At 49.1% G+C, this 25,074-nt stretch overlaps 1 protein-coding gene and 1 non-coding gene across 2 annotated transcripts in view; one reads left to right on the top strand and one right to left on the bottom strand.

Annotated features, from left to right (window-relative positions):
* CGN (cingulin) overlaps nt 1–23,675 on the top strand; it is a 28,798-nt gene extending 5,123 nt beyond the window's left edge. The window contains exons 2-21 of the mRNA XM_033195801.1: nt 3,003–3,889; nt 4,644–4,744; nt 4,894–4,963; nt 5,077–5,172; nt 8,253–8,380; nt 9,054–9,186; nt 9,502–9,714; nt 10,470–10,618; nt 11,787–11,919; nt 14,443–14,652; nt 14,980–15,186; nt 15,555–15,812; nt 17,386–17,556; nt 18,949–19,110; nt 20,013–20,102; nt 20,573–20,656; nt 20,753–20,871; nt 21,214–21,322; nt 21,707–21,870; nt 22,187–23,675. Of these exons, the coding sequence (XP_033051692.1) occupies nt 3,017–3,889; nt 4,644–4,744; nt 4,894–4,963; nt 5,077–5,172; nt 8,253–8,380; nt 9,054–9,186; nt 9,502–9,714; nt 10,470–10,618; nt 11,787–11,919; nt 14,443–14,652; nt 14,980–15,186; nt 15,555–15,812; nt 17,386–17,556; nt 18,949–19,110; nt 20,013–20,102; nt 20,573–20,656; nt 20,753–20,871; nt 21,214–21,322; nt 21,707–21,870; nt 22,187–22,328 (3,612 nt within the window). The 5' untranslated portion in view covers nt 3,003–3,016 and the 3' untranslated portion in view covers nt 22,329–23,675. The remainder of the gene's footprint in view (nt 1–3,002; nt 3,890–4,643; nt 4,745–4,893; nt 4,964–5,076; nt 5,173–8,252; nt 8,381–9,053; nt 9,187–9,501; nt 9,715–10,469; nt 10,619–11,786; nt 11,920–14,442; nt 14,653–14,979; nt 15,187–15,554; nt 15,813–17,385; nt 17,557–18,948; nt 19,111–20,012; nt 20,103–20,572; nt 20,657–20,752; nt 20,872–21,213; nt 21,323–21,706; nt 21,871–22,186) is intronic.
* Nucleotides 12,632–12,737, bottom strand: LOC117077050. The gene has a single exon (XR_004434640.1). It is a non-coding gene; the product is annotated as a small nucleolar RNA SNORA44 (small nucleolar RNA).
* Nucleotides 23,676–25,074: the final 1,399 nt, after the last annotated feature.

Below are 25,074 nucleotides of genomic sequence, written 5' to 3'. Positions count from 1 at the left end.
CCTGTAGCTCTGCCTCTCCCATCCCTTCCCCTCCCTTCTCATCTCACCCTCATTTCCTGGCTGGCTAGCACTTTAGAGTCCCTGAAAGGGGCCTTGCCAAGTTTCCTTGGCCCAGAACTCCATGGGGAGGTTGAGTTGGGTATGTTTGTGTTTCTGTCTGGCACGTTAGAGGCTCCTCCTCCAGTTTGGTGCTAGGCTCTGGTGGAGACTAGCAGAAGGGGTGGGGAAGCTGAATTTTTTTATTTGCTTGGAAGACAATCTCTCCCCCAAGTTCCTGGAGCCAGAGCATACCTGGAATACATTCCATTTGCTGACTCTGAGCTTTAGCAATGTGGGCCTGGGAAGCTGGCCTATGGATGGTGTTGGCTCTGGCCCTCAGCTGAGACAAGTTTACCTGACTTGTGGCCCCTTGAAATGGCACTTTCCTTTTTGAGACAGAGTTTCACTCTTGTCACGCAGGCTGGAGTGCAATGGCGTGATCTTGGGTCACTGTAAACTCCGTCTCCCGGGTTCAAGTGATTCTCCTGCCTCAGCCTCCCGAGCAGCTGGGATTACAGGCACCTGCCACCACGCCCGGCTGATTTTGTATTTTTAGTAGAGACAGGATTTCACCATGTTGGTCAGGCTGGTCTCAAACTCCTGACCTCAGGTGATCCACCCACCTTGGGCTCCAAAAGTTCTGGGATTACAGGCGTGAGCCACCATGCCTGGCTGAGTGGCACAGTTTTTTTTTTTTTTTTGAGGCGGAGTCTCGCTCTGTCGCCCAGGCTGGAGTGCAGTGCCCAGATCTCAGCTCACTGCAAGCTCCGCCTCCCGGGTTTACGCCATTCTCCTGCCTCAGCCTCCCGAGTAGCTGGGACTACAGGCGCCCGCCACCTCGCCCGGCTAGTTTTTGTATTTTTAGTAGAGACGGGGTCTCACCGTGTTAGCCAGGATGGTCTCGATCTCCTGACCTCGTGATCTGCCCGTCTCGGCCTCCCGAAGTGCTGGGATTACAGGCTTGAGCCACCGCGCTCGGCGAGTGGCACAGTTTTTAAACCACATTTAAATCTTTTTGGCCGGGTGCAGTGGCTCATGCCTGTAATCCCAGCACTTTGGGAGGCTGAGGTGGGCAGATCACCTGAGGTCAGGAGTTTGAGACCAGCCTGGCCAACATGGTGAAACCCCATCTGTACTAAAAATACAAAAATTAGCCGGGCATGATGGTGTGTGCCTGTAATCCCAGCTACTTGGGAGACTGAGGCAGGAGAATCGCTTGAACCCGGGAGGTGGAGGTTGCGGTGAGCCAAGATCATGCTATTACACTTCAGCCTGGGCAACAAGAGCAAAACTCCGTCTCAAAAAAAAAACAACCTTTTCTTGAATAGATAATACATCTACATGGTTCCAAATTCAAAAGGGACAAAGAGATACACAGTAGAATGTCCACTCCTTTCTGCTCTTCCCGAGAACAGAAACTGTCCCATCCCTGTTCCTAGTCCTCAGTTCCTCTACCTCAAAGGCATCACTGTTATCAGTGTTTCTAAGTTTCTTTCCAGAAGTGGGATGATATACTTTGAGGTTTTCTATATTTTAAACGAGCTCTGGGACAGAAGGTCCCTTTTTCTCCAGTGAGATGGAGGTATCTGTTGAGCAGGGTGTGGGTTCTGCCTTCCCTTGGGGGGAGGCAGGGAGGAAGGCACACGGTGTTTTTTTTTTTTTTTTTTTTTTGGAGATAGAGTTTTGCTTTTGTCACCTAAGCTGGAGTGCAGTGGCACAATCTTGGCTCACTGCAACCTCCACCTCCTGGGTTCAAGTGATTCTTTTTTTTTTGTTTGTTTGTTTTTGAGACGGAGTCTCGCTCTGTTGCCCAGGCTGGAGTGCAGTAGCTGGATCTCAGCCCACTGCAAGCTCCGCCTCCTGGGTTTAGGCCATTCTCCTGCCTCAGCCTCCCGAGTAGCTGGAACTACAGGTGCCCGCCACCTTGCCCGGCTAGTTTTTTTGTATTTTTTAGTAGAGACGGGGTTTCACCGGGTTAGCCAGGATGGTCTCGATCTCCTGACCTCGTGATCTGCCTGTCTCGGCCTCCCAGAGTGCTGGGATTACAGACTTGAGCCACCGCGCCCGGCCCAAGAGATTCTTCTGCTTCAGCCTCCCGAGTAGCTGGGATTACAGGCATGCGCCACTATGCCTGGCTAAGTTTTTGTATTATTAGTAGAGACAGGGTTTCACCATGTTGGTCAGGCTGGTCTTGAACTCCTGACCTCAGGTGATCCACCTGCCTCAGCCTCCTAAAGTGCTGGGATTACAGGCGTGAGCCACTGCTCCCGGCCACATGGTGGTGTTATGTGTATGTATGAAGATAAGCAATCTTTTTTTTTTTTTTTTTTGAGACAGGGTCTCACTCTGTCCAGGCTGGAGAACAGTGGCATAATCACTGCTCACTGCAGCCTCTCCCAAGCTCAAGTGATCCTCCCACCTCAGCCTCCCAAGTAGCTGGGATTATAGGTGTATGCCACCAGGCTCAGCTTATTTTTGTATTTTTTGTAGAGACGGGGTTTCACCATGTTGCCTGGACTGATCTTGAACTCCTGAGCTCAAGCAGTCCACCTGCCTTGGCCTTCCAAAGTGGCGGGATTATAGGCATGAGCCACTGCTCCTGGCCATCAAGCAAAATCTTTAAACTTTTAACAAAGCCTGGCTCCCCAGGGCTGTATCAGAGGAAATGGATTATTTTAGGTTAGTGAGTCTCAAAGTGTGGTATCTGGACCAGTAGCATCAGTGTCACCTGGGGAACTTTGTTAGAAATGCAAATTCTCAAGTCCTAACCCAGACCTACTGAATTAGCAGCTCTGGAGGTTAGGTCTAGCAACCTGTATGTTAAAAGGCTCTTCAGGGGCGTTCTGTTAGTCTGAGAATCAGTGGTTTATCTATAGGAACTGACAAGGAAGTCAGGCCCCAGGTAGAAGTTTCATAGTTTCTAGTTAAGTCTCTCAGCCTAAACTCATTTCTTCATCTTCTAGGACTCCTCCTATTTATGGAGCAGGCACCCAACATGGCTGAACCCCGTGGCCCTGTAGACCATGGAGTCCAGATTCGCTTCATCACAGAGCCAGTGAGTGGTGCAGAGATGGGCACTCTACGTCGTGGTGGACGACGCCCAGCTAAGGATGCAAGAGCCAGTACCTATGGGGTTGCTGTGCGTGTGCAGGGCATCGCTGGGCAGCCATTTGTGGTGCTCAACAGTGGGGAGAAAGGTGGTGACTCCTTTGGGGTCCAAATCAAGGGGACCAATGACCAAGGAGCCTCAGGAACTCTGAGCTCAGATTTTGAACTCCCTGAGAACCCCTACTCTCAAGTCAAGGGATTTCCTGCCCCCTCTCAGAGCAGCACATCTGATGAGGAGCCTGGGGCCTACTGGAATGGAAAGCTACTCCGTTCCCAGTCCCAGGCCTCACTGGCAGGCGCTGGCCCAATGGATCCTAGTAACAGAAGCACCAGCATGTTGGAGCTAGCCCCGAAAGTGGCTTCCCCGGGTAGCACCATTGACACTGCTCCCCTGTCTTCAGTGGACTCACTCATCAACAAGTTTGACAGTCAACTTGGAGTCCAGTCCCGGGGCCGGACTGGCCGCCGAACACGAATGTTACCCCCTGAACAGCGCAAACGGAGCAAGAGCCTGGACAGCCGCCTCCCACGGGACACCCTTGAGGAACGGGAGCGCCAGTCCACCAACCACTGGACCCCTAGCACAAAATATGACAACCATGTGGGCAGTTCGAAGCAGCCATCCCAGAGCCAGAGCCCAAGTCCTCCCAGTGGCTTTAGCCATTCCCGTCAGACTCAGGACTGGGTCCTTCAGAGTTTTGAGGAGCCACGGGGGAGAGCACAGGACCCCACCATGCTGCAGGTCAGACCCAGCCCCTCCCTGGCTTCCAAATGTCAGCCCCTTCTCCCTTCTCATCAGCTTTTACCCACCAGCCATGAGCCTCCTTGCTAATTCCAATAGCCTAGGCTGAAACTCTCTGCCTTTTGTTCTCCACCGTATCTGTCCACAAAATAGGTGATATTCGCATGCACAGGATATTTCCATGGGTAAAATTCTAAAGAAAATGGAGCAAGCTCTAAAATCACTATTCACAAGTTTGTACCTAGTTGTCATTGCCACAACCATTAACTATGCCTCAGTCACCAGCATTTGCTAGGTCTGCAGAATACGTAAGGCAGGCTTGGAGGATAAGAGCAGTTTCCTTGGTGCTCTTGCCAAAATTCCACAACTTTCTCTCCTACTCAGGAATGTAAGTAAGTGAGGGAGCGACTTTACTTTGAGAGAAACTTAAGTCCATTTTAAGAGTAAATTATTTATAAACTCTAGCGTGTTAACTACCATTAGTGACAAATCACTTGTGGCACAGTTTGCAGCTGGTTGAGATGTTTGTTGAGGAAAATCTGGTTTACAGCAGTAGTGCAGAGGTGCATCCTGTGTTGGCCTCTCCCTGGCCTGTTGCTCAGGCCTCCGCACCGTGTCTTCCTTGCCATACTTCAGGGTTGTTCATCACGCTTGAAGGGGCTTGACCTGAGACTGCCACTTCTCCTCCATCTGAACCCCACGCTTGCTTCTGGCCTAATCTTCCTATTTCTTTCTTTCTTTTTTTTTTTAACAGTTCAAGTCAACTCCAGACCTCCTTCGAGACCAGCAGGAGGCAGCCCCACCAGGCAGTGTGGACCATATGAAGGCCACCATCTATGGCATCCTGAGGGAGGGGTGAGTGGGGGCCCCTCCCCAACAACAGAGGCATACCCCTCCTTCTTTTTCTTCTAGCTTTGTTCCCCATCTTCCCTGATTTTACCCTTTCCTGATCTCTGCTACCTCTTTCCTCCCCTAACCTTTGCTTCTATCCTTTTATCCTCTAGAAGCTCAGAAAGTGAAACCTCTGTGAGGAGAAAGGTTAGTTTGGTGCTGGAGAAGATGCAGCCTCTAGTGGTGAGTGGCCTTCTCTGGATGGGACCAAGGGTCAAGGTTAGGGCTTTGAGGGCCTCAGGGGATCCAGACTTGGACTCACTCCCTTTCCCCCCAACGCTCCATATCTCTGGCAGATGATTTCTTCTGGTTCTACTAAGGCTGTGGCAGGGCAGGGCGAGCTTACCCGAAAAGTGGAGGAGCTACAGCGAAAGCTGGATGAAGAAGTGAAGGTGAGGAAAGGTTAGAGGTGCTTGAGGCATGAAGGGAAAACAGGGAAAAAGCCTTGGCCTGGGGATGGGCTGAGCTGACTCTTCCAAGCAATGGAACAAGCATGTTTGTGCCCTATGAGACAAGAGACAAGAGTGTGTACTAATTCCAGCAAGGACTTCTGGGTTCTCTGGGGGTTAGGGAGGCAGAGCACATTAGGAATCTACCTACCTTCCATTCTGGTTCTGCCCCTTACTAGCTGTATAAAACTTAAGAAAATTACTTACATTCTCTGTGCCTCAATTTTTTTTTTTCATCATCATCATAATGGCAGTGGTAGTAGCTATCATTTATTGAGTATAATTTTGGTAGTATGTACTGTCCTGGGTACTGTAATCATTATAGTTACCCTGTGAATACCTATTCTGGACCCTTTTCTGATGAGAAAACTGAAGATCAGAGAGGCTAAGTAAGTTGCCTATGGTAGTGAGTTGCAGGGAGGAATGAAAAAATCCAGCTCAGTCTTATTCTAAAGCCAGTGTACCCTTTTTAAAAACATGTCTTCTGCCTTTCAAAATATTGGTTTGTGTGTAGTTGATGCTCAATAAATGCTGGATTGTAACTTCCCTTGTCTCTTGGAAAGCACTGTAGTGTAATGATTAGGTGGTTAGCTGTGGAGCCAAACTAACTGGGTTCAAATCCTGGTTCTGTTACTTTTTGGTTGTATAACTAACCTTGGGCAAGTTCTTTAAATGTTCTAAGCCTCTGTTTCCTAAATTGTAAAGTGGGGATTATGATAGTACTATATTAATTAACTATTGCTGTGTAACAAATTACCCAAAACTCAGCAGCTTAAAACAAACATTTTCTGGCTGGGCGCGGTGGCTTACACATATAATCCTCTGGGAGGCTGAGGCAGGCAGGTCACCTGAGATTGGGAGTTTGAGACCAGCCTGACCAGCATGGAGAAACCCTGTCTCTACTAAAAATACAAAATTAGCCCAGCGTGGTGGCTAATGCCTGTAATCCCAGCTACTTGGGAGGCTGAGGCAGGAGAATTGCTTGAACCCGGGAGGCAGAGGTTGTGGTGAGTCGAGATGGTGCCATTGCACTCCAGCCTGGGCAACAAGAGCGAAACTCCTTCTCAAAAAAAAAAAAGCTTTTCCCAGTGTCTGAGGACCAAGAACCTGGGATCAGCTTAACAGGGTAATTGTGGCTCTGAGTCTGTTATAAGGTTCCAGTCCAGCTTCTGGCTGTGGCTAAAAGAAGTAAATTGGAGGATCTGCTTCTAAAATGGCTTACTCAGGGCCAGGCATGTTGGCTCACGCCTATAATCCCAGCACTTTGGAGGGGCAAAGTGGGAGGACCACTTGAGCCCAGGAGTTTGAGACCAGCCTGGGCAACATAGTGAGACCCTGCCTATACAAAAAATAAAAAAAATTAGCTAAATGTGATGGCATGTACCTGTAGTTCCAGCTACTTGGGAGGCTGAAGTGGGAGGATTGCTCGAGCCCAGGAGGTTAACACTGCACTAAGCTAGGATTGCACTGCTGCACTCCAGCCTGGGTGCCAGAGCAAGTCCCTGTCTCAAAAAAATATAAATAAATGAATGAAACAAACAAACAAAACCAGCTTAATTGGCTGGGTGCAGTGGCTCATGCCCGTAATCCCAGCCCTTTGGGAGGCCGAGATGGGTGGATCACCTGAGGTCAGGAGTTCAAGACCAACCTGGCCAACGTGGTGAAACCCTGTCTCTACTGAAAAGACAAAAATTAGTCAGGCGTGGTGGCAGGCATCTGTAATCCCTGCTACTTGGGAGCCTGAGGCAGGGAGAATTGCTTGAACCTGGGAGGCAGAGGTTGTAGTGAGCTGAGATTGTGCCGCTGCACTCCAGTTTGGGCAACGGAGTGAGACTCCATCTCAAAACAAACAAACAAACAAACAGGCCGGGCGCTGTGACTCATTCTTGTAATCCCAGCACTTTGGGAGGCCGAGGTGGATGGGTTACCTGAGGTCGGGAGTTTGAGACCAGTCTGACCAACATGGAGAAATCCTGTCTCTACTCTAATAATATAAAAATTAGCCAGGTAAGGTGGCACATGCCTGTAATCCCAGCTACTTAGGAGGCTGAGGCACGAGAATCACTTGAACCCAGGAGGTGGAGGTTGCGGTGAGCCAAGATCTCGCCATTGCACTCCAATCTGGGCAATAAGAGCGAAACTCCGTCTCAAAGCAAAACAGAACACCAAAAACAAAACAAAACAAAACAGAACACCAAAAACAAAACAAAACAAAACAGAAAAACCTGGCTTAATCAAATGGCTGTTGGTTGTTGACCTCAGTTCCTGGCTGTTTGGCCTTCTTCCTAGAGCTGCTTTTGAGTATCCTCATAATGTAATAGCTACTTTTTCCCAGAGTAAGGGATCCAAGAGAAAAGCTGCAATGCCTTTTTATGACCTAACCTCAGAATTTACTCATCACGTCCTCCTTTTACCATTTGTTAGAAGGAAGCCCCTAAGTCAAGCCCGTGCTTGAGGCAAACAGAATTAGGCTTTATCTTTTTTTGTTTTGTTTTGTTTGTTTTGTTTTTTTTGAAATGGAGTTTTGCTCTTGTTGCCCAGGCTGGAGTGCAATGGTGTGATCGCGGCTCACTGCAACTTCGACCTCCTAGGTTCAAGCAATTCTCCTGCCTCAGCCTCCAGAGTAGCTGGCATTACAGGCTGTGCCACCTCGCCTGGCTAATTTTGTATTTTTAGTAGACACAGGGTTTCTCCATGTTGGTCAGGCTGATCTCAAACTCCCAACCTCAGGTGATTCGCCAGCCTAGGCCTCCCAAAGTGTTGGGATTACAGTCGTGAGCCACCGCACCCAGCTGGCTTTATCTTTTGAAAGAAATGTCAGATAATTTGTGGACATATTTTACATCATCTTAAGTACCAAGGCTAGTTATGAGGATTAAATGTGGATAATACACATAAGGTCCTAAGTACAGTGTCTATCGTACAGCAAGTGTCCAATGAGTGTTAGACATACATTCCCATTATTCTGAGTCTGAGAGGCTTTCCCTACCCTCCATCTGCTGTACTCTCATTCCCTTTTTCAGAGGCGGCAGAAGCTAGAGCCATCCCGAGTTGGGCTGGAGCGGCAGCTGGAGGAGAAAACAGAAGAGTGCAGTCGACTGCAGGAGCTGCTGGAGAGAAGGAAGGAGGAGGCCCAGCAGAGCAACAAGGAGTGAGTGCAGCTGATGGCGCACCTTGGGCTGCTGGGGGGCTGCTTGGGGTCGTAGGCCACATATAGAGGCCACTCCCTCTTTGCCCCTAGGGTTGAAGGAGACAGAAGAAAATCTCCAGAAGCTGAAAGGGGCAGTGTTGGTTTAAGGACAGGATAGGGCCTTTCTCTCTACCTTCTTTATCAATAATGGTGGTAGTGCATGATTTTGAGTTAAGCTACCTGGGTTTGCCTCTGTCTCAGATTCTTAAACTATAAAGTAGAGTTAATAATAGTACCTCCCTCACAGGATCACTGTAAGGATTCAGTCATCCATTCAGCAGATGTTTCATCAAGAATGCTGTGACAGGCATTAATCTAGGTTCCCAAGGCACATCAGTGAACCCTATAGATGAAGGCCTCGCTCTCCAGAAGCTTAGTTTCTGCTGAGAGGGAACAGACAGTAAACAAACATTATGCAAGTAAATTTGTAACACATGAGCAGGCAGTAGATACAACAGGGTAAGGCAGATCAGGAGGGTCAGGTTGTAGGGGGGCAGGTTGCAAACATCAGGGGAGGCCTCATTGAGATTTGAAGGCAGGAAGTTTAAATGCATTAATAAATATGAATTAAAATATATGATGTGTTTCGAAAACTGCCTGACACATAGTGTACAATAATGTTATCTATTATTAGGCTCCAGAACATGAAGCGCCTCTTGGACCAGGGTGAAGGTTTACGACATGGGCTGGAGGCCCAGGTGATGGAGCTGCAGAACAAGCTGAAACAGGTCCAGGGTCCTGAGCCTGCTAAGGAGGTGTTACTGAAGGTAGGGTCTGGGGTCATATGCCCCAGCCTCTGCTTTTTCTCAGCTGGAGCATCCTCAAGTCTGCTCATCCATGGTTTCCCCAAAGTATGAGGAGTGGTTGGCTGATTACGTGTACTCAGTGTGCTTTCAGGCAGATTCAGTGGTGGGTTGGGACTAGAGTTAGGATAAAGGAAACCTATCATTCTGGGCTCTAGTACCAGTACTAGGGCACCTGGTACTGTGCCTAACACAATAAATATGTTTTGACTCAGTGAATTGATAAGTAGATGGATTCTAATATGGTCACACCTGTACCTCTTCCTTTACTTTCTCCAGGACCTGTTAGAGACCCGGGAACTTCTGGAAGAGGTCTTGGAGGGGAAACAGCGGGTAGAGGAGCAGCTGAGGCTGCGGGAGCGGGAATTGACAGCCCTGAAGGGGGCCCTGAAAGAGGAGGTAGCCTCCCGTGACCAGGAGGTGGAGCATGTCCGGCAGCAGTACCAGCGAGACACGGAGCAGCTCCGCAGGAGCATGCAAGATGCAACCCAGGCATGTGACAAGAGCAGGGTCTGAGAGAGGAAGGCACTGCTGGGGGACAAGGCTGCCTTGGGATCTTGGACTTTTGGACTTTTCATGGTTGCAACTGGGAACTCCCCCTCTCCCTCTAAAGGACACATGTGAGATCTGCTGAAAACCTTGGCCAGGAAAACTATAAGGGCAGAGGGAGGGAGTATAGGCCAGAAGTACCATGAGGTTGGGTGGCAAAGTCCCAAGGGGGACTGGGCGCGGTAGCTCATGCCTGTAATCCCAGCACTTTGGGAGGCCGAGGCGGGTGGATTGCTTGAGCTCAGGAAGTTAGAGACCAGCTTGGGCAACATGGAGAAAGCCCATCTCTACCAAAAATACAAAAACTTAGCTGGGTGTAGTGATGCGTACTTGTAGTCCTAGCTACTTGGGAGGCTAAGGCAGGAGAATCACTTGAACCCAGGAGGCGGAGGTTGCAGTGAGCCGAGATCATGCCATTGCACTTCAGCCTGGGCGACAGAGTGAGACTTTGTCCACCTAAAAATAAAAAATCCCAAGGGGAAATAACTGGGGAGGTTTCCTGTAGATGACAGAGGGGTGGACTGTGACTTGAGGAGAGAACCTCTGCTAGCATTGTACCAGGTACCACAAGAGTGTCAGGGGGTGCAGCTGGCATGGTGCCCTCTGGGTCTAAGCCTTTCCTTGTACACACTCACACTTTGATTTGAAGTGACCTCTTCCCTCTGAGCCTTCTGGTGTCCAACTCTCCCCTTCTCTAGGACCATGCAGTGCTGGAGGCCGAGAGGCAGAAGATGTCAGCCCTTGTGCGAGGGCTGCAGAGGGAGCTGGAGGAGACTTCAGAGGAGACAGGGCATTGGCAGAGTATGTTCCAGAAGAATAAGGAGGATCTTAGAGCCACCAAGCAGGAGTAAGGACGTTGGCCCTCTCAGAAATACCCATGATTCATATGCCACTTCCTTTCTCTTTTTTAATTTTTAATTTTAATTTTAATTAATTTTTTGGGGGAGACAGAGTTTTGCTCTTGTTGCCCAGGCTGGAGTGCAATGGCACGATCTTGGCTCACTGCAACCTCTGCCTCCTGGGTTCAAGTAATTCTCCTGCCTCAGCCTCCCAAGTAGCTGGGATTACAGGCTCATGCCACTATGCCTGGCTAATTTTTGTATTTTTAGTAGAGATGGGGTTTTACCATGGCCAGGGCAGTCTTGAACTCCTGACCTCAGGGGATCTGTCCACCTTGGCCTCCCAAAGTGCTGGAATTACAGGTGTGAGCCACTGCGCCTGGACCCCTTTTTTTTTTTTTTGAGATGGAGTCACACTCTGTTGCCCAGGCTGGAGTGCAGTGGTGTGGTCTTGGCTCACTGCAACCTCTGCCTCCTGGGTTCAAGCGATTCTCCTGCCTCAGCCTCCCGAGTTGCTGGGATTATAGGCGCCTGCCACTAGGCCTGAATTTTTTGTATTTTTAGTAGAGACAGGGTTTCACCATGTTGGCCAGGCTGGTCTTGAACTCCTGACTTCGTGATCCGCCCACCTCGGCCTCCCTAAACTCTGGAATTACAGGTATGAGCCACTGCACCCAGTCCCTTCTTTTTTTTGAGACAGGGTCTTGCTCTGTTGCCCAGGCTGGAGTGCAGTGGCACAGTCTGGGCTCACTGCGACCTCCACCTCCCGGGCTCAAGCCATCCTCCCACCTCAGCCTCCTGAATAGGTGGGACCATAGGCATGCACCACCACACCCAGCTAATTTTTGTGTTTTTTGTAGAGACGGGGTTTCATTATGTTGCCTAGGCTGGTCTTGAACTCCTGGGCTCAAGTGATCCATCTGCCTTGGCCTTCCAAAGTGCTGGGATTACAGGCATGAGCCACTATGCCTGGCCCACTTCCTTTCTATCCATGGTATGCTCTTACTCTCCCATTTCTCAAACTGCTCCTTTCCATGTTCACCTTCCTTCCTCTTGAGAGTGGGTGCCCAGTGTGTTGGCCTCCGGAGAGGTGGCTTTTATTGTCATGCTAACCTCCCCCAGGCATGTGGCCTTACTCTGTTCCCTTTCCCCTTTATTTCACCTTGTCCGGCTCAGACTCTTGCAGCTGCGAATGGAGAAGGAGGAGATGGAAGAGGAGCTTGGAGAGAAGATAGAGGTCTTGCAGAGGGAATTAGAACAGGCCCGAGCTAGTGCTGGAGATACTCGCCAGGTTGAGGTGCTCAAGAAGGTATTTGGGAATTGGGGGGCAGAATGGCAGGTGGGGGTGATGAACACCTGCCTTACCTCTCCATGAGGGCCTCCACGCTAGTGGGGCTGTCTCCTATGTGCTTGGTTTCCAGGCCTTATCCTGCCTGCTCAGCTTGATCTCTTTCCAACACAGCAGCACCAGTCTCCTCATTGAGCATAGAGGTTTCTAATGGAAAGTGCTCTCAGAACCCAGGTTGGGGTATAGCCAGAAGCTGCTGGCTGCCTCCCAAGAGACGTCATGGGTAGCAGCATTTAGGTGGATTTGTGAAACTCCAGGGTCACTTTTGCAGGCTCAGAAATCTAATTTGGTCAGCATGGCAAAAGCTGCTTTGTCTTTCAGAGGGGTCTCTAAGTACATTTATGAAAAAATGTTTACCATTAGATTTTCAGTTTATTAATTTACATTGAGAAATATCATCACGTTGACTGGAATGCTTGTGTTGGCACGGCCTGGTTACTAATGTAACAAAACTAATTAGTAAAAGAAAAATAGCAGAGTATATGGTCTTGTATTGAAGATTCACTACATATTATATAACCCTTTAGCCTAATTATGGTACTTTCTGAATTCCAGAAGTAGCTAATAACAAATAATTAGAACCAGAACTCATATTTTAATTTTCTTTTTAAAAGAAATCAGAGCTGTGCCAGTATTTATTGTGTCACATATTTTGGTTTTACATACACACACACACAATAGGAAAGACGAGTGGCAGCTGCAGGTATTATGCTGACCTGTTCTGTCAAAGTCTCTCCAGGTTGCTCTTGCATGCAGTTGGAGATCCCATGACCACACTATATATATATATATATATATTTTTTTTTTTTTTTTTTTGAGATTGAGTCTCACTGTGTCACCCAGGCTGGAGTGCAGTAGTGCGATCTCGGCTCACTGCAAGCTCCGCCTCCCAGGTTCATTCTCCTGCCTCAGCCTCCCTAGTAGCTGGGACTACAGGCACCCACCACCACACCTGGCTAATTTTGTTTTGTATTTTTAGTAGAGACGGGGTTTCACTGTGCTAGCCAGGTTGGTCTCGATCTCCCGACCTCATGATTTGCCCACCTCGGCCTCCCAAAGTGCTGGGATTCCAGGCGTGAGCCACTGCACCCGGCCTCACACTGTATTTTTTTAAGTAACCAGTTGCACTAGTCATACCTTCATGTACTCTCCCTTCACTTTTTTTTTTTTTTATGGAGTTATATTTTACATGCTGTAAAAGTCATCTTTGTGTACAATCCAATGGTTTCTCTTTTTTTTTTTTGAGACGGAGTCTCACCGTGCCACCCAGGCTGGAGTACAGTGGTGTAGTCTGGCTCACTGCAACCTCCGCCTTCTGGGTTCAAGCCATTCTCCTGCCTCAGCTTCCCAAGCAGCTGGGATTACAGGCACACACCACCACGCCTGGCTAATTTTTGTATTTTTAGTAGAGACAGGGTTTTGCCAAGTTGGCCAGGCTGGTTTTGAACTCCTGACCTCAGGTGATCCACCTGCCTCGGCCTCCCAAACTGCTGGGGTTACAGGCGTGAGCCACTGGCGCCTGGCACCCAGTGGTTTTTATTATATTAACAAAGTTGTACAACCATCACCGCTATTTAATTACAGAACATTTTCATTACCCCCAAAAGGCGCCAAACCCGTTAGCAATAATTCCCCCCACCCAATGGCAACCACTAATCTACTTTTTGACTCTAGATTTACCTCTTCTGGATATTTCATATAATTGAATCCTATACTATATGGCCTTAAGTGTCTGGCTTCTTTCACCTAGCATAGTGTTTTCAAGGTTTGTCCATGTGGTAGCAAGTATGAATACTTCATTCCTTTTTGTTTTGTTTTTTTTTTTGAAACGGAGTCTCGCGCTGTCACCCAGGCTGGAGTGCAGTGGTGCGATCTTGGCTCACTGCAAGCTCTGCCGCCTCCCAGGTTCACGCCATTCTCCTGCCTCAGCCTCCCTAGAAGCTGGGACTACAGGCGCCGGCCAACACGCCTGGCTAAATTTTTTGTATTTTCAGTAGAGACGGGGTTTCACCATGTTCGCCAGGATGGTCTCAATCTCCTGACCTCGTGATCCACCCGCCTCGGCCTTCCAAAGTGTTGGGATTACAGGCGTGAGCCACCGCGCCTGGCCAAGTACTTCATTCCTTTTTATGGCTGAATAATATTCCACTCTGTGGGTGTACCATGTTTAGTCCAGTCATCAATTCATGGACATCTGGGTTGTTTATACATTTGGGCTATAATGAATAATGCTACTATGAACATTCACATATGTATAAGTTTTTGTGTGAACACGCATTTTCAGTTTTCTTGGGTTACCTAAGAGTGGAATTGCTGGTGATATAAATGGTAAATCTGTGTTTAACTTTTTGAGAAACTGCTGAACTGCTTTCCGAAGTGGCCACATCATTTTTCATTCCCCCTGGCAGTGTGAGTTTCAGCTTCTCCACATTCAGGTATCTTAGTCTGGCTCTAGGTGCCCCATCACCTCCCATTTCCTTCCAGGAGCTGCTCCAGACACAGGAGGAGCTTAAGGAACTGCAGGCAGAACGGCAGAGCCAGGAGGTGGCTGGGCGACACCGGGACCGGGAGTTGGAGAAGCAGCTGGCAGTCCTGAGGGTTGAGGCTGATCGAGGTCGAGAGCTGGAAGAACAGAACCTCCAGCTACAAAAGACCCTCCAGCAACTGCGACAGGACTGTGAAGAGGCTTCCAAGGCAAGGGGAGTGGGCACAGGGCTTAGGAGGTGGAGGCTGAGGGTGTCTGGAGGGCTGAGGAGCCAGAGGGTGTGGAAAGTTACCTGTCATGGGTATGTACTGACCAGTTCCTGGGTCCTAGGCGTGTGGTTCAAAGAAGCCAGGATTTGGCAGGGGGAGGACACCTGTATCTCTGTAGGGGTGGGATTTTCAGGGAAGTGTCTGGCTGGTGGCAGCTCCTCTCTTTAAGCCTCATTCTTATGGGCGGTCTTTGGGACGGCTTTCCTGGGTTTGGTCAATGGCCCCAAGCACTGGGGTCTGAGCTGCCACCCCCTGAACCGTCCTTAGGCTAAGATGGTGGCCGAGGCAGAGGCAGCAGTGCTGGGGCAGCGGCGGGCCGCAGTGGAGACAACGCTTCGGGAGACCCAGGAGGAAAATGACGAATTCCGCCGGCGCATCCTGGGTTTGGAGCAGCAGCTGAAAGAGACTCGAGGTCTGGTGGATGGTGGGGAAGCGGTGGAGGCACGACTGCGGGACAAGCTGCAGCGGCTGGAGGTCAGTGCTTCTGCCCTCCCAGCCCTCTCTGCTCAGCCCTGGTGAAATACTCCTATGCTAAACAGTCATCAGTTTCACTTTGTTCTTAGTGTGCATCTGTTTCGCCTCCCCAAACCCTCTGTTAACCTTGGGTCTATTTCCTGGAGTATACTTTGGCGCCAGTGTTCCAGTCTTCGCACTGGTATTTTTGTCTCTTATCTCTCACCCTTTGCTTGCTCTATCCATCCTGATTTCTTTGCTAGGAGCCTGTTTTCATTGCGCACCATTTTCATAAATACCTCATTTCTCCCGTCCAGCTACCCACCTCCAAATAACTTGAACCCAAGTTTTGCCTTTTCTCAGTCCAACCCTGCTTCCCTACCTCCCAGGCAGAGAAACAGCAACTGGAGGAGGCCTTGAATGCATCCCAGGAAGAGGAAGGGAGTCTGGCAGCAGCCAAGCGGGCACTGGAGGCACGCCTAGAGGAGGCTCAGCGGGGGCTGGCCCGCCTGGGGCAAGAGCAGCAGACACTGAACCGGGCCCTGGAGGAGGAAGGGAAGCAGCGGGAGGTGCTCCGGCGAGGCAAGGCTGAGCTGGAGGAGCAGAAGCGTTTGCTGGACAGGACTGTGGACCGACTGAACAAGGAGGTGGGGCATGGGGTATTCTGGGCCTTTAGGAAGAGGCCTAGCTCATCCAGAAGCTGGCCTGAGGGAACAGGGGGTTGGGGGAGAGGGGTTAGTCAGAATGTGTGATGTTTATGGCTAGGTGCGGTGACTCACGCCTGTAATTCCAGCACTTTGAGCGGCTGAGGTAGGCAGATACCTGAGGTCAGGAGTTTGAGACCAGCCTGGCCAACACAGCAAAACTCTGACTCTACTAAAAATATAAAAAAATTAGCCAGGCGTGGTGGCTCGTGCCTGTAGTCCCAACTACTCAGGAGGCTGATGCAGGAGAATCACTTGAGCCTGGAAGGCGGAGGTTGCAGTGAGCCGAGATCATGCCACTGCACTCCAGCCTGGGTGACAGAGCAAGACTCTGTCTTAAGAACAAAAAAAAAAAAGAATGTGTGATGTTTGCTTTCCTCAAGTACATTGTTAGGAAGACCAAGACCAAATCTTCTGGAAGGGGCATCCTTCCTACCTCCCCTCCATGTTTTTGCTCTTTCCCTCACCTCCCATTCCTTTATGGTCTTCATTCTTGGAGAGCATCTCCTGGGATTCTCCCTTAGGAGTCTACAAAACCTATATACAAGAATCGTCATTGGCCAGCTTGGGCAACATAGTAAGACTCTGTCTCTACTTTAAAAAAAAAAAAAATTAGCCAGGTGTGATGGCTTGTGCCTCAGTTTCTCTGTAGATGAGGAACTGAGACCCAGAGAAGATAAGTAACTTGCCTATGGTTGCTAATGAGTGGTAGAGCCAGGATTTGAACCCAGACATCTGTATTCCCAGCTACTCGGGAGGCTGAGGTAGAAGGATTGCTTCAGCTCAGGAGGCTGAGGCTGCAGTGAGCTGTGACTGCCCCACTGCAATACAGCAAGAGCCTGTCAAACAAAAAAAAATCTTCATTGGTAGAATTTTAAGTTTCGGTGAGGGGAAGAAGAAAGAAAAAAGAAAAGGAAATAAATTGCTTTTGCTGCTAAGGTTCTCCTCCCAATCTTTTTGTAAAACGGGAGCAAACACGTAATATATTACATCAATTCTAAAGTGCGCATTTTATCATTTGTCAATGAAAAATGCACATTTTATCATTTCTGAAATAGAGTTGTGTCTTACAACTTGTGGTATGTTATAGTTCAATTGGCAGATTTTTCTTAGTTGTACATCTTATAATCATTGGCACCTTGGGTTTGCTGAAATGGTCATTTAAGACTTACTTTGTATCAGGCACTGTTGTAAGTACAGAACTTCACATAATTAACTAACGTAATTCTCACAGCACCTTGTGATATAGCTACTAGTCTTATCCCATTTTACAGATGGGGAACGGAGACCCAGAGAGATAAGTAACTTGCATATGGTCACTAGTAAGTGGTAGAGCCAGGATTTGAACCCAGACATCTATATATAACTATTAGCTATACTAGGAACCTAGGCCCAGGAAAGAGCAAGAGAAGGCTGCCTTGTCAGGAAGGAGACCCTTGGGGGAGAGTCTTGGGAGTCTGGGCCTGGACAGGGACATTTATATACAGTGCTGAAGACCCTTTTCTCTGTGTTTTAGTTGGAGAAGATCGGGGAGGACTCTCAGCAAGCCCTGCAGCAGCTCCAGGCCCAGCTGGAAGATTATAAGGAAAAGGCCCGGCGAGAGGTGGCAGATGCCCAGCGCCAGGCCAAGGATTGGGCGAGTGAGGCTGAGAAGACCTCTGGGGGACTGAACCGGCTTCAGGATGAGGTAGAAGCCTTGGGTTTGAAGGTCCTTGCTGCTTTTTTTTTTTTTTTGAGACGGAGTCTCATTCTGTCGCCCAGGCTGGGATGCAGTGGCGCGATCTCGGCTCACTGCAAGCTCTGACTCCTGGGTTCATGCCATTCTCCTGCCTCAGCTTCCCGAGTAGCAGGGACTACAGGTGCCCACCACCACACCTGGCTACTTTTTTGTATTTTTAGTAGAGACAGGGTTTCACTGTGTTAGCCAGGATGGTTTCGATCTCCTGACCTCGTGATCTGCCTGCCTTAGCCTCCCAAAGGGCTGGGATTACAGGCGTGAGCCACTGTGCCCGGCCCCATCCTTACCTCTTAACTGAACCTGTGACCAAGGGTCCCTGGGGCCCAGGTTTAGGTCTAATGACTTGCAGCGTGGAGGAATATATTGTCTGTAGAGCAGTGATTTTCAAATTCTGTGGCTTAGAGCCACCTGGGGAGATTTTAAAAAATCTCCACACCCAAGCTGTATTCCATACCACTTTAGTCATCATCTCTGGGGATGGGATCCAGGATCAGTATTTTAAAAAACTCCTCAGGTGATTCCAAGTTGTGTAGAGACTTTAAAAACAATAAAGAAGCTGGGGACGGTGGCTCACACCTGCAATCCCAGCACTTTGGGAGGCTGAGATGGGCAGATCATGAGGTCAGGTGTTCGAGACCAACCTGGCCAACATGGTGAAACCCCATCTCTACTAAAAATACAAAAATTAGCCGAACGTGGTGGGCTCCTGTAATCCCAGCTACTCAAGAGGCTGAGGCAGGAGAATTGCTTGAACCTGGGAGGTGGAGGTTGCAGTGAGCCGAGATCGTGCCATTGCACTCCAGCCTGGGCGACAGAGTGAGATTCCGTGTCTCAAAAAAAAAAAAAAAAAAAAAACCAGAAACAAAGAAAATGAATGAGGGCAGGTGCAGTGGCTCACGCCTGTAATCCCGGCACTTTGGGAGGCTGAGGCAGGCGGATCAGAAGGTCAGGAGATCAAGACCATCTTGGCTAACACGGTAAAACCCCGTCTCTACTAAAAATACAAAACATTAGCCAAGCGTGGTGGCACATGCCTGTAGTCCCAGCTACTCGGGAGGCTGAGGCAGGAGAATCGCTTGAACCTGGGAGGTGGAGATTGCAGTAAGCCGAGATCGCGCCACTGTACTCTAGCCTGGGTGACAGAATGAGACTCCATCTAAAAAATGAAGAAAAAAAAGAAAATGGATGAAAAGTCAGTCTGCTTTTTATTGTCACCATACCACTGGTAATTCTAAAGAGTGACAGTGATTAAATGTTTCTGCCCACTGGGCTGGACTGCTCCTGCCCTTCAACCTTCACCTTCTTACTACACTGAGCTGTGGCATTTTTACCCCTGCTTAGATCCAGAGGCTGCGGCAGGCCCTGCAGGCATCCCAGGCTGAGCGGGACACAGCCCGGCTGGACAAAGAGCTACTGGCCCAGCGACTGCAGGGGCTGGAGCAAGAGGCAGAGAACAAGAAGCGCTCCCAGGACGACAGGGCCCGGCAGCTGAAGGGCCTCGAAGTGAGGGCACTGGGGTGTGACCTGTGGAAAAGGGGTGGGACTTCCAAGCCTCTTTCTGTACTAGCAGTCAAAACTGACAGCCCACAGTTGATGAGTTTTGTTTGGCTGCAGTATTTTAAACAACTTTGAATCAATTGCCAATGTTTAGAAATTTATAGATGTCACCTAAAAATTTGGATTTCTAGTTTCTTTTGTATTTGGCAGATATGGTAATACTGAGTGTCTTGTCCTGAGTCTGCATGGCAACAGTTGGCTGGAGCTGAGCAGTGGGTTTCCCCTTTAGAGTGAACAGTATTCTTCAGTTTGCTATATTTGATAATAATAATAACAGCAGCAGCAAACATATTGTGCTGTGTGATAGGCACTTAAGAGAATCCTCAGAATAACTCTGTGGGGTAGGTAGTCTTGTTTTCTCCATTTTACAGATGAGGGAAACTGAGGCACAGAGAGATGAACTTGTCCATGGTCTACTGCCAGGAAGCAGTAAATCTGATTTTCAGACTGGACAGTCTGGTCCCATGTATTTACTTTTAGCCTCTACATGGTACTGCCTCCAGTGCCTCAGTTTCCGAGTCTCTTCATCTCAGCCTTGGCCCAGGTACTTGGGTTTCTCTCTGTTTTCCCATTAGAGAAATAGGGTTTTCCAATGAAGAGTAGATTCTGGAGTTTTCCTGTCTGTCAAAGGGCAGTGACCTGCCCCGACCTGCCCATGATGCCACATCTGGTCAGCAGAGGGCGCTGGCTCCATGGTGGCTCTGGGCCCCGGCAAGTACCAAAAGGTTACAGGGATATGTGCAAGAGAGAAAAGTCTGTTAATGCTGGCGTTTGAGAGGCTCTTGGTCTGAGTTTGGCATTCTGGTGTCCAGCATTTGGGACAAAATTAACTTGTTCTTCTGTCATAGGAAAAAGTCTCACGGCTGGAAGCAGAGTTAGATGAGGAGAAGAACACTGTGGAGCTGCTAACAGACCGGGTGAATCGTGGCCGGGACCAGGTAACCCCCTCTTTATCCCTCATCTCTGTTTACCCCTGACTACATCACCTCTTGGTTCTCTCAAAAACAACTCTACCCTCCCATCTTTCATCATCTGGCTGCCGAATCTGTGCATGGCTGGGTCTATTTCAGGGTCTCATCTGCTTTGGGAAGGGTTGATCAGTTTCCTTGGGTGGAAAGAAGCCAACAATTTGTGTGGAGGAAGGGATCCTGGTGGCCTGGGCTACTCTCTGACCTGAATTGGGGCTTCTTTAGTTTACAAGGGATACTAGTTCCTGGTGGGACGAAGGAGGCCCTGTTTACATCCTCTGGCTCCTCCCATTTGAATATGCTGTGATTTTTTAGTTGCCTGGGAATTTTTGGATTCAGGGTTCAGAGACCATCCTCCCATGACTCGGCCTCACTTGGTTCAGCTTGCTGGTTCATCCTTAGCCCTCCCCAAGTCTCGTCCTCTCACTCATCCCCACTAGGTAGATCAGCTGAGGACAGAGCTCCTGCAGGAGAGGTCTGCTCGGCAGGACCTGGAGTGTGACAAAATCTCCTTGGAGAGACAGGTGAGTGGGGAGGGGAGGGTTCTTAGGGATAGACCCCAGGAGGTGGGTAAAATGGCCAGTGGAGTGCTAACTGTGGAGGCTTCCTATCTCTCTCAGAACAAAGACCTGAAGACCCGGTTGGCCAGCTCAGAAGGCTTCCAGAAGCCCAGTGCCAGCCTCTCTCAGCTTGAGTCCCAGAATCAGTTGTTGCAGGAGCGGCTACAGGCTGAAGAGAGGTGACATAAGCCTATCCTTCCTCCCTCCCTTCCTCCCTCCTTTTCTTCCTCCCTCCTTCTTGGCTTTTCTCTTCTATAGCTCCCTCCATCTTCCCCCTCAGATGTGGCCAACCTGGCCTGATCTTTAGGGAACCTTTTCTCCTGATAGAGAGCAAAGAGAGTTGCAGAAATTCTGAAATGTGAATGACCTCACTCTCCCTTGTTCTTTGAATCTGCCCTGGATCCTGCCCAGTCTAACGGTGGGGCTCATGACTGAGAGAAGTCCTTGGGGACAGTAGGGGGCCAAGTTAGGATTCCCTTAAAAAAGGGGTCACTCATAGACATTCTTCTATCTCATCTTAGGGAGAAGACAGTTCTGCAGTCTACCAATCGAAAACTGGAGCGGAAAGTTAAAGAGCTATCCATCCAGATTGAAGATGAGCGGCAGCATGTCAATGACCAGAAAGACCAGGTGAGGACATGGCACCCTGGGGCCAAGCAACCCAGGGCAGGTATATATTATATGTTTTCCTGAAAACCAAGGGAGGCCCTTATCCCCCATAGGTCTTCCAACCTTAGACTTTCCTTGTATAAGGACAGAGATTAGATTGAAAGGACTAGACTAGAGAAGTCGTAGTAAGCATATATATTGAGTCCTTATGATGTGCTAGGTTCTGTAAGTATTACACATGTGTTAATACATTTAATCCCTAAGACAACCCTGTGAGGTTAAGGAACTTGCCCAAGGCCACATTTTTCCAGCGACAATTATCCCTTGACAAGATTGTTAAGGGGGAGGGTCCCGGGCCATGGTAGTAGATGCTATTCCAATGTGTGGACTTGGTATCCTGCCCAGCTAAGCCTGAGGGTGAAGGCTTTGAAGCGTCAGGTGGATGAAGCAGAAGAGGAAATTGAGCGACTGGATGGCCTGAGGAAGAAGGCCCAGCGTGAGCTGGAGGAGCAGCATGAGGTCAATGAACAGCTCCAGGCCCGGATCAAGTCTCTGGAGAAGGACTCCTGGTATGGGCTGCCCTTTTGCCCTTGCTCCACAGGGACACTAGAGCAGGGAGGGAATGGTCCCTCCTGTGCTGGATAAGGAGGAGAATCTCTAAGATGGGACTGTGTAGTCACTTGTTTCTGGTCGGAAGCCAGTATATTTATTTCTTAGTATCTCAGCCACCAACCTGTACCTCATCTCCCCAAATCTGATTAGTTGGGGATTTTGTGAGTAAACTTTAAGCCTTAGAAGAATTGGGGTTTCTTTTGTACAAAAAGGGTGGCTGTCTCAATATTTCTTTTTTCCCCTCCCTAACCATTATTCTTCTCTCTGAGTCAGGCGCAAAGCTTCCCGCTCAGCCGCTGAGTCAGCTCTCAAACACGAAGGACTGAGCTCAGATGAGGAATTCGACAGTGTCTACGATCCCTCATCCATTGCATCACTGCTTACGGAGAGCAACCTACAGACCAGCTCCTGTTAGCTCGTGGTCCTCAAGGGCCCAGCAACCAGGCTCAAGGCCTATCCCAGCAAGTGCTGCTCTGCTCTGCCCACCCTGGATTCCACATTCCTATGGGTGACCCAATTATTCAGACCTAAGAAAGGGAGGGGTCTGAATGATGGTGATAAAAAAAACACCTCAGCAATAAGCTGATAGATGGACTTTCCACTGTAGGAGTGGATATTTCAAGCCAACTGAGCCCTTTCCTCAAGTGCCGACACCTCCCTCATCTCTCTCATAGTGGAAGGATGGTCAGCATTAGGCTGATAGAGACTGAGCAGGATAGGAAGGGATAGAAATTGCCATGTGTACAAAGCTTTATTTTTTAGCCCTTACCCCTAAGGCTCAGGGAAATACCATATGTTAATGTGCTCCCTGGATTCCTGCAACTCATTGTCCTTCCACTCTAGAGCAGGGTGAGGGGAATGTTATGGGTAACGGACATGCAGGCATGGCTCTACCCATTTCTTTGCACAAGTATGGGGCCCATGTGGTAGTCCCCATATCCTTCCAGTTCCTATATTTTTGTCTTCTTCCTTTCCCCTCTTCGCCATTCCTACCTTGCATTTTTCCTCTCAGTGCCTTAGCCAAGGTAAGGAGATAAGGATGCTCTTCTTGCCTTTTATATCTGCACATTCATACCTCTCCAAAGACCAGCTTTTGCCCAGCCAGGGCCCTCAGCCTTCCCTGCTGCCCCAGTGATTGATTGAGAGAGCTATTGGGGGTTTCTCTGCCAATGAGCCGCTGGGAGAGGGACTTTGGTAGGGTCATGATAAAGTGGCGGGGGTCTGGTCCTGCTCAGGGTTTCCATCCTTCCTCCTCTCCCTCCTCTGTGACTGTGGATATGGTTATAAGGTGGTTGCACCTGGGAGCCCTGACAACTGTCTGCAGAAGTTCCAAAAGTAAAGGTGTCAGTCCCTGTGGCCTTCCTTGGGGCTTCTCTGACCAGATGTACCCAACTTCGATAAAAGAACCAAGGGACCCTCATTTTCTGAGGTGCTTGGCCCTGATTCAGGGCTTTGCAAGGGCTTAGAAGCTGACTGTAAAAATAGGAAGAGAGAACGGAAGACATTTATTTCTCCTTTGGATTTTGGGGAGAACCAAGTCCTGGTAGGGAATAGGTAAGGGAGATGATTCACGTCTCATATTTCCTAAGCAGGTTGTATAGGGAGCCGGTGGGAGGAGGAAGGCTGTTTTCACGAATGACTTGTAATGTCATGATTAAAAAAAATTCCTATATTCTTCTGCAAATTGGACATTCTTTTCCAATCCAATCCAGCCTTGGTTTTATCTTAAATTAAATATTAAAACTATACATTTATATTGAAATCCTTGATTTGTCTTCTCATTCTTTTTCTTGGCTTATTTGGAGGTCCAGGTTTTATGAAGTCATATTAACTGTACAGCTTAGGGGCCAAAGCTAGAGTTTTCTTCACCTTACTTTTCAGAGGCCCTTTACAACACAGCAGGTGGGACCTAGGAAACTTGGAGATGTTTATGGCAGCCCCATTCTCTCCTGAACAACATTCTGGGAAGAGCAAGGACAGTAAATGCCTTTTTTTTTTTTTTTTTTTTTTTGAGACTGAGTCTCACTCTATCGCCCAGACTAGAGTGTAATGGTGTGATCTTGGCTCACTGCAACCGCTGTCTCCCGGGTTCAAGCAATTCTCCTGCCTCGGCCTCCTGAGTAGCTGGGATTACAGGCACCTGCCTCCACACCCAGCTAATTTTTGTATTTTTAGTAGAGATGGAGTTTCTCCGTGTTGGTAAGGCTGGTCTCAAACTCCTGACCTTGTGATCTGCCCACCTCGGCCTCCCAAAGTGCTGGGATTACAGGCATAAACCACTGTGCCCGGCCAGCAGTAAATGCCTTTTTGAGGGTTAGAGTAGAACAGACCAGAACTGGGTTTTATTCCCTTGGGTCATAGTGATAACCCCAGCATTCACTTCCCAGGTAGAAAAATCCTCATTCATTCCTAACTGGCATAGAACCCAGTACCTAACTGGGAGGTAGGGACATTTCTGCTGTTCCTGCCCTAGTGTTGCCTTGAAGAGGGAGCTGGCCCTTCTCTAGAGCCTATTGCCACGTATAGGGGTACTATCCACTCAGGAGTGGGTCAGACCTCCTCCTGAAGTATTCTGTCTGCTGTGTGGACCATAGCCAAGTGAAGCAGCCATCTGCCAAGAGCAGCTGGGCGGGGAGGATGCTCCAGGGTCCTGCTTGGCCAACCCCCTCTTCTAGGCCCCCAAGATCCCAGTCTAGACTTGGGGAGAAAATGCAACTGGAGATGTCAAGGCTCATCCTTTCTCACGAACGCAAATTCCTTTTAAGGCAATGTGTCCCGCCTCTCCCAACCATATAAGGGCAGCGTCAGTAAAAGAGCTTCTGCAAAACAAGCAAACAAGCCCCACCCAGAGCCTAGCTGACTGGGCCTCCTGGGCCTCTTGCCAAGGAAGTGCACCTGCCAGACTGGCTTAGGCCAGTCTGAGTGAGTTGGCCCTTGGTGCCTGCCTTTCTGCGGTGGAGGAAAGGTTTACTCAGCTCTACAAAGCCTACAGGCTGGTTTACGTATAGGGAGAGGAGCATGTATGGAGGAAGCTTTCGCAGGTTTCAACTCCTCATCCTCTAGGAGCAGGCAGGGTGATTCCCTCTGATCAACACTGATCTTGGAGATGGAAGGCGACAAGATTAATGAAGAATGTTGAAGTGCAACCACATACTCTAGAT

Source organism: Trachypithecus francoisi, unplaced genomic scaffold (genome assembly GCF_009764315.1).
Source record: "Trachypithecus francoisi isolate TF-2019V2 unplaced genomic scaffold, Tfra_2.0 Lachesis_group5, whole genome shotgun sequence".
Classification (NCBI taxonomy): Eukaryota; Metazoa; Chordata; class Mammalia; order Primates; family Cercopithecidae; genus Trachypithecus; species Trachypithecus francoisi.
The sequence above is the reverse complement of the archived record's forward strand: the minus strand, read 5'-3'. Positions and strand labels throughout refer to the sequence as shown.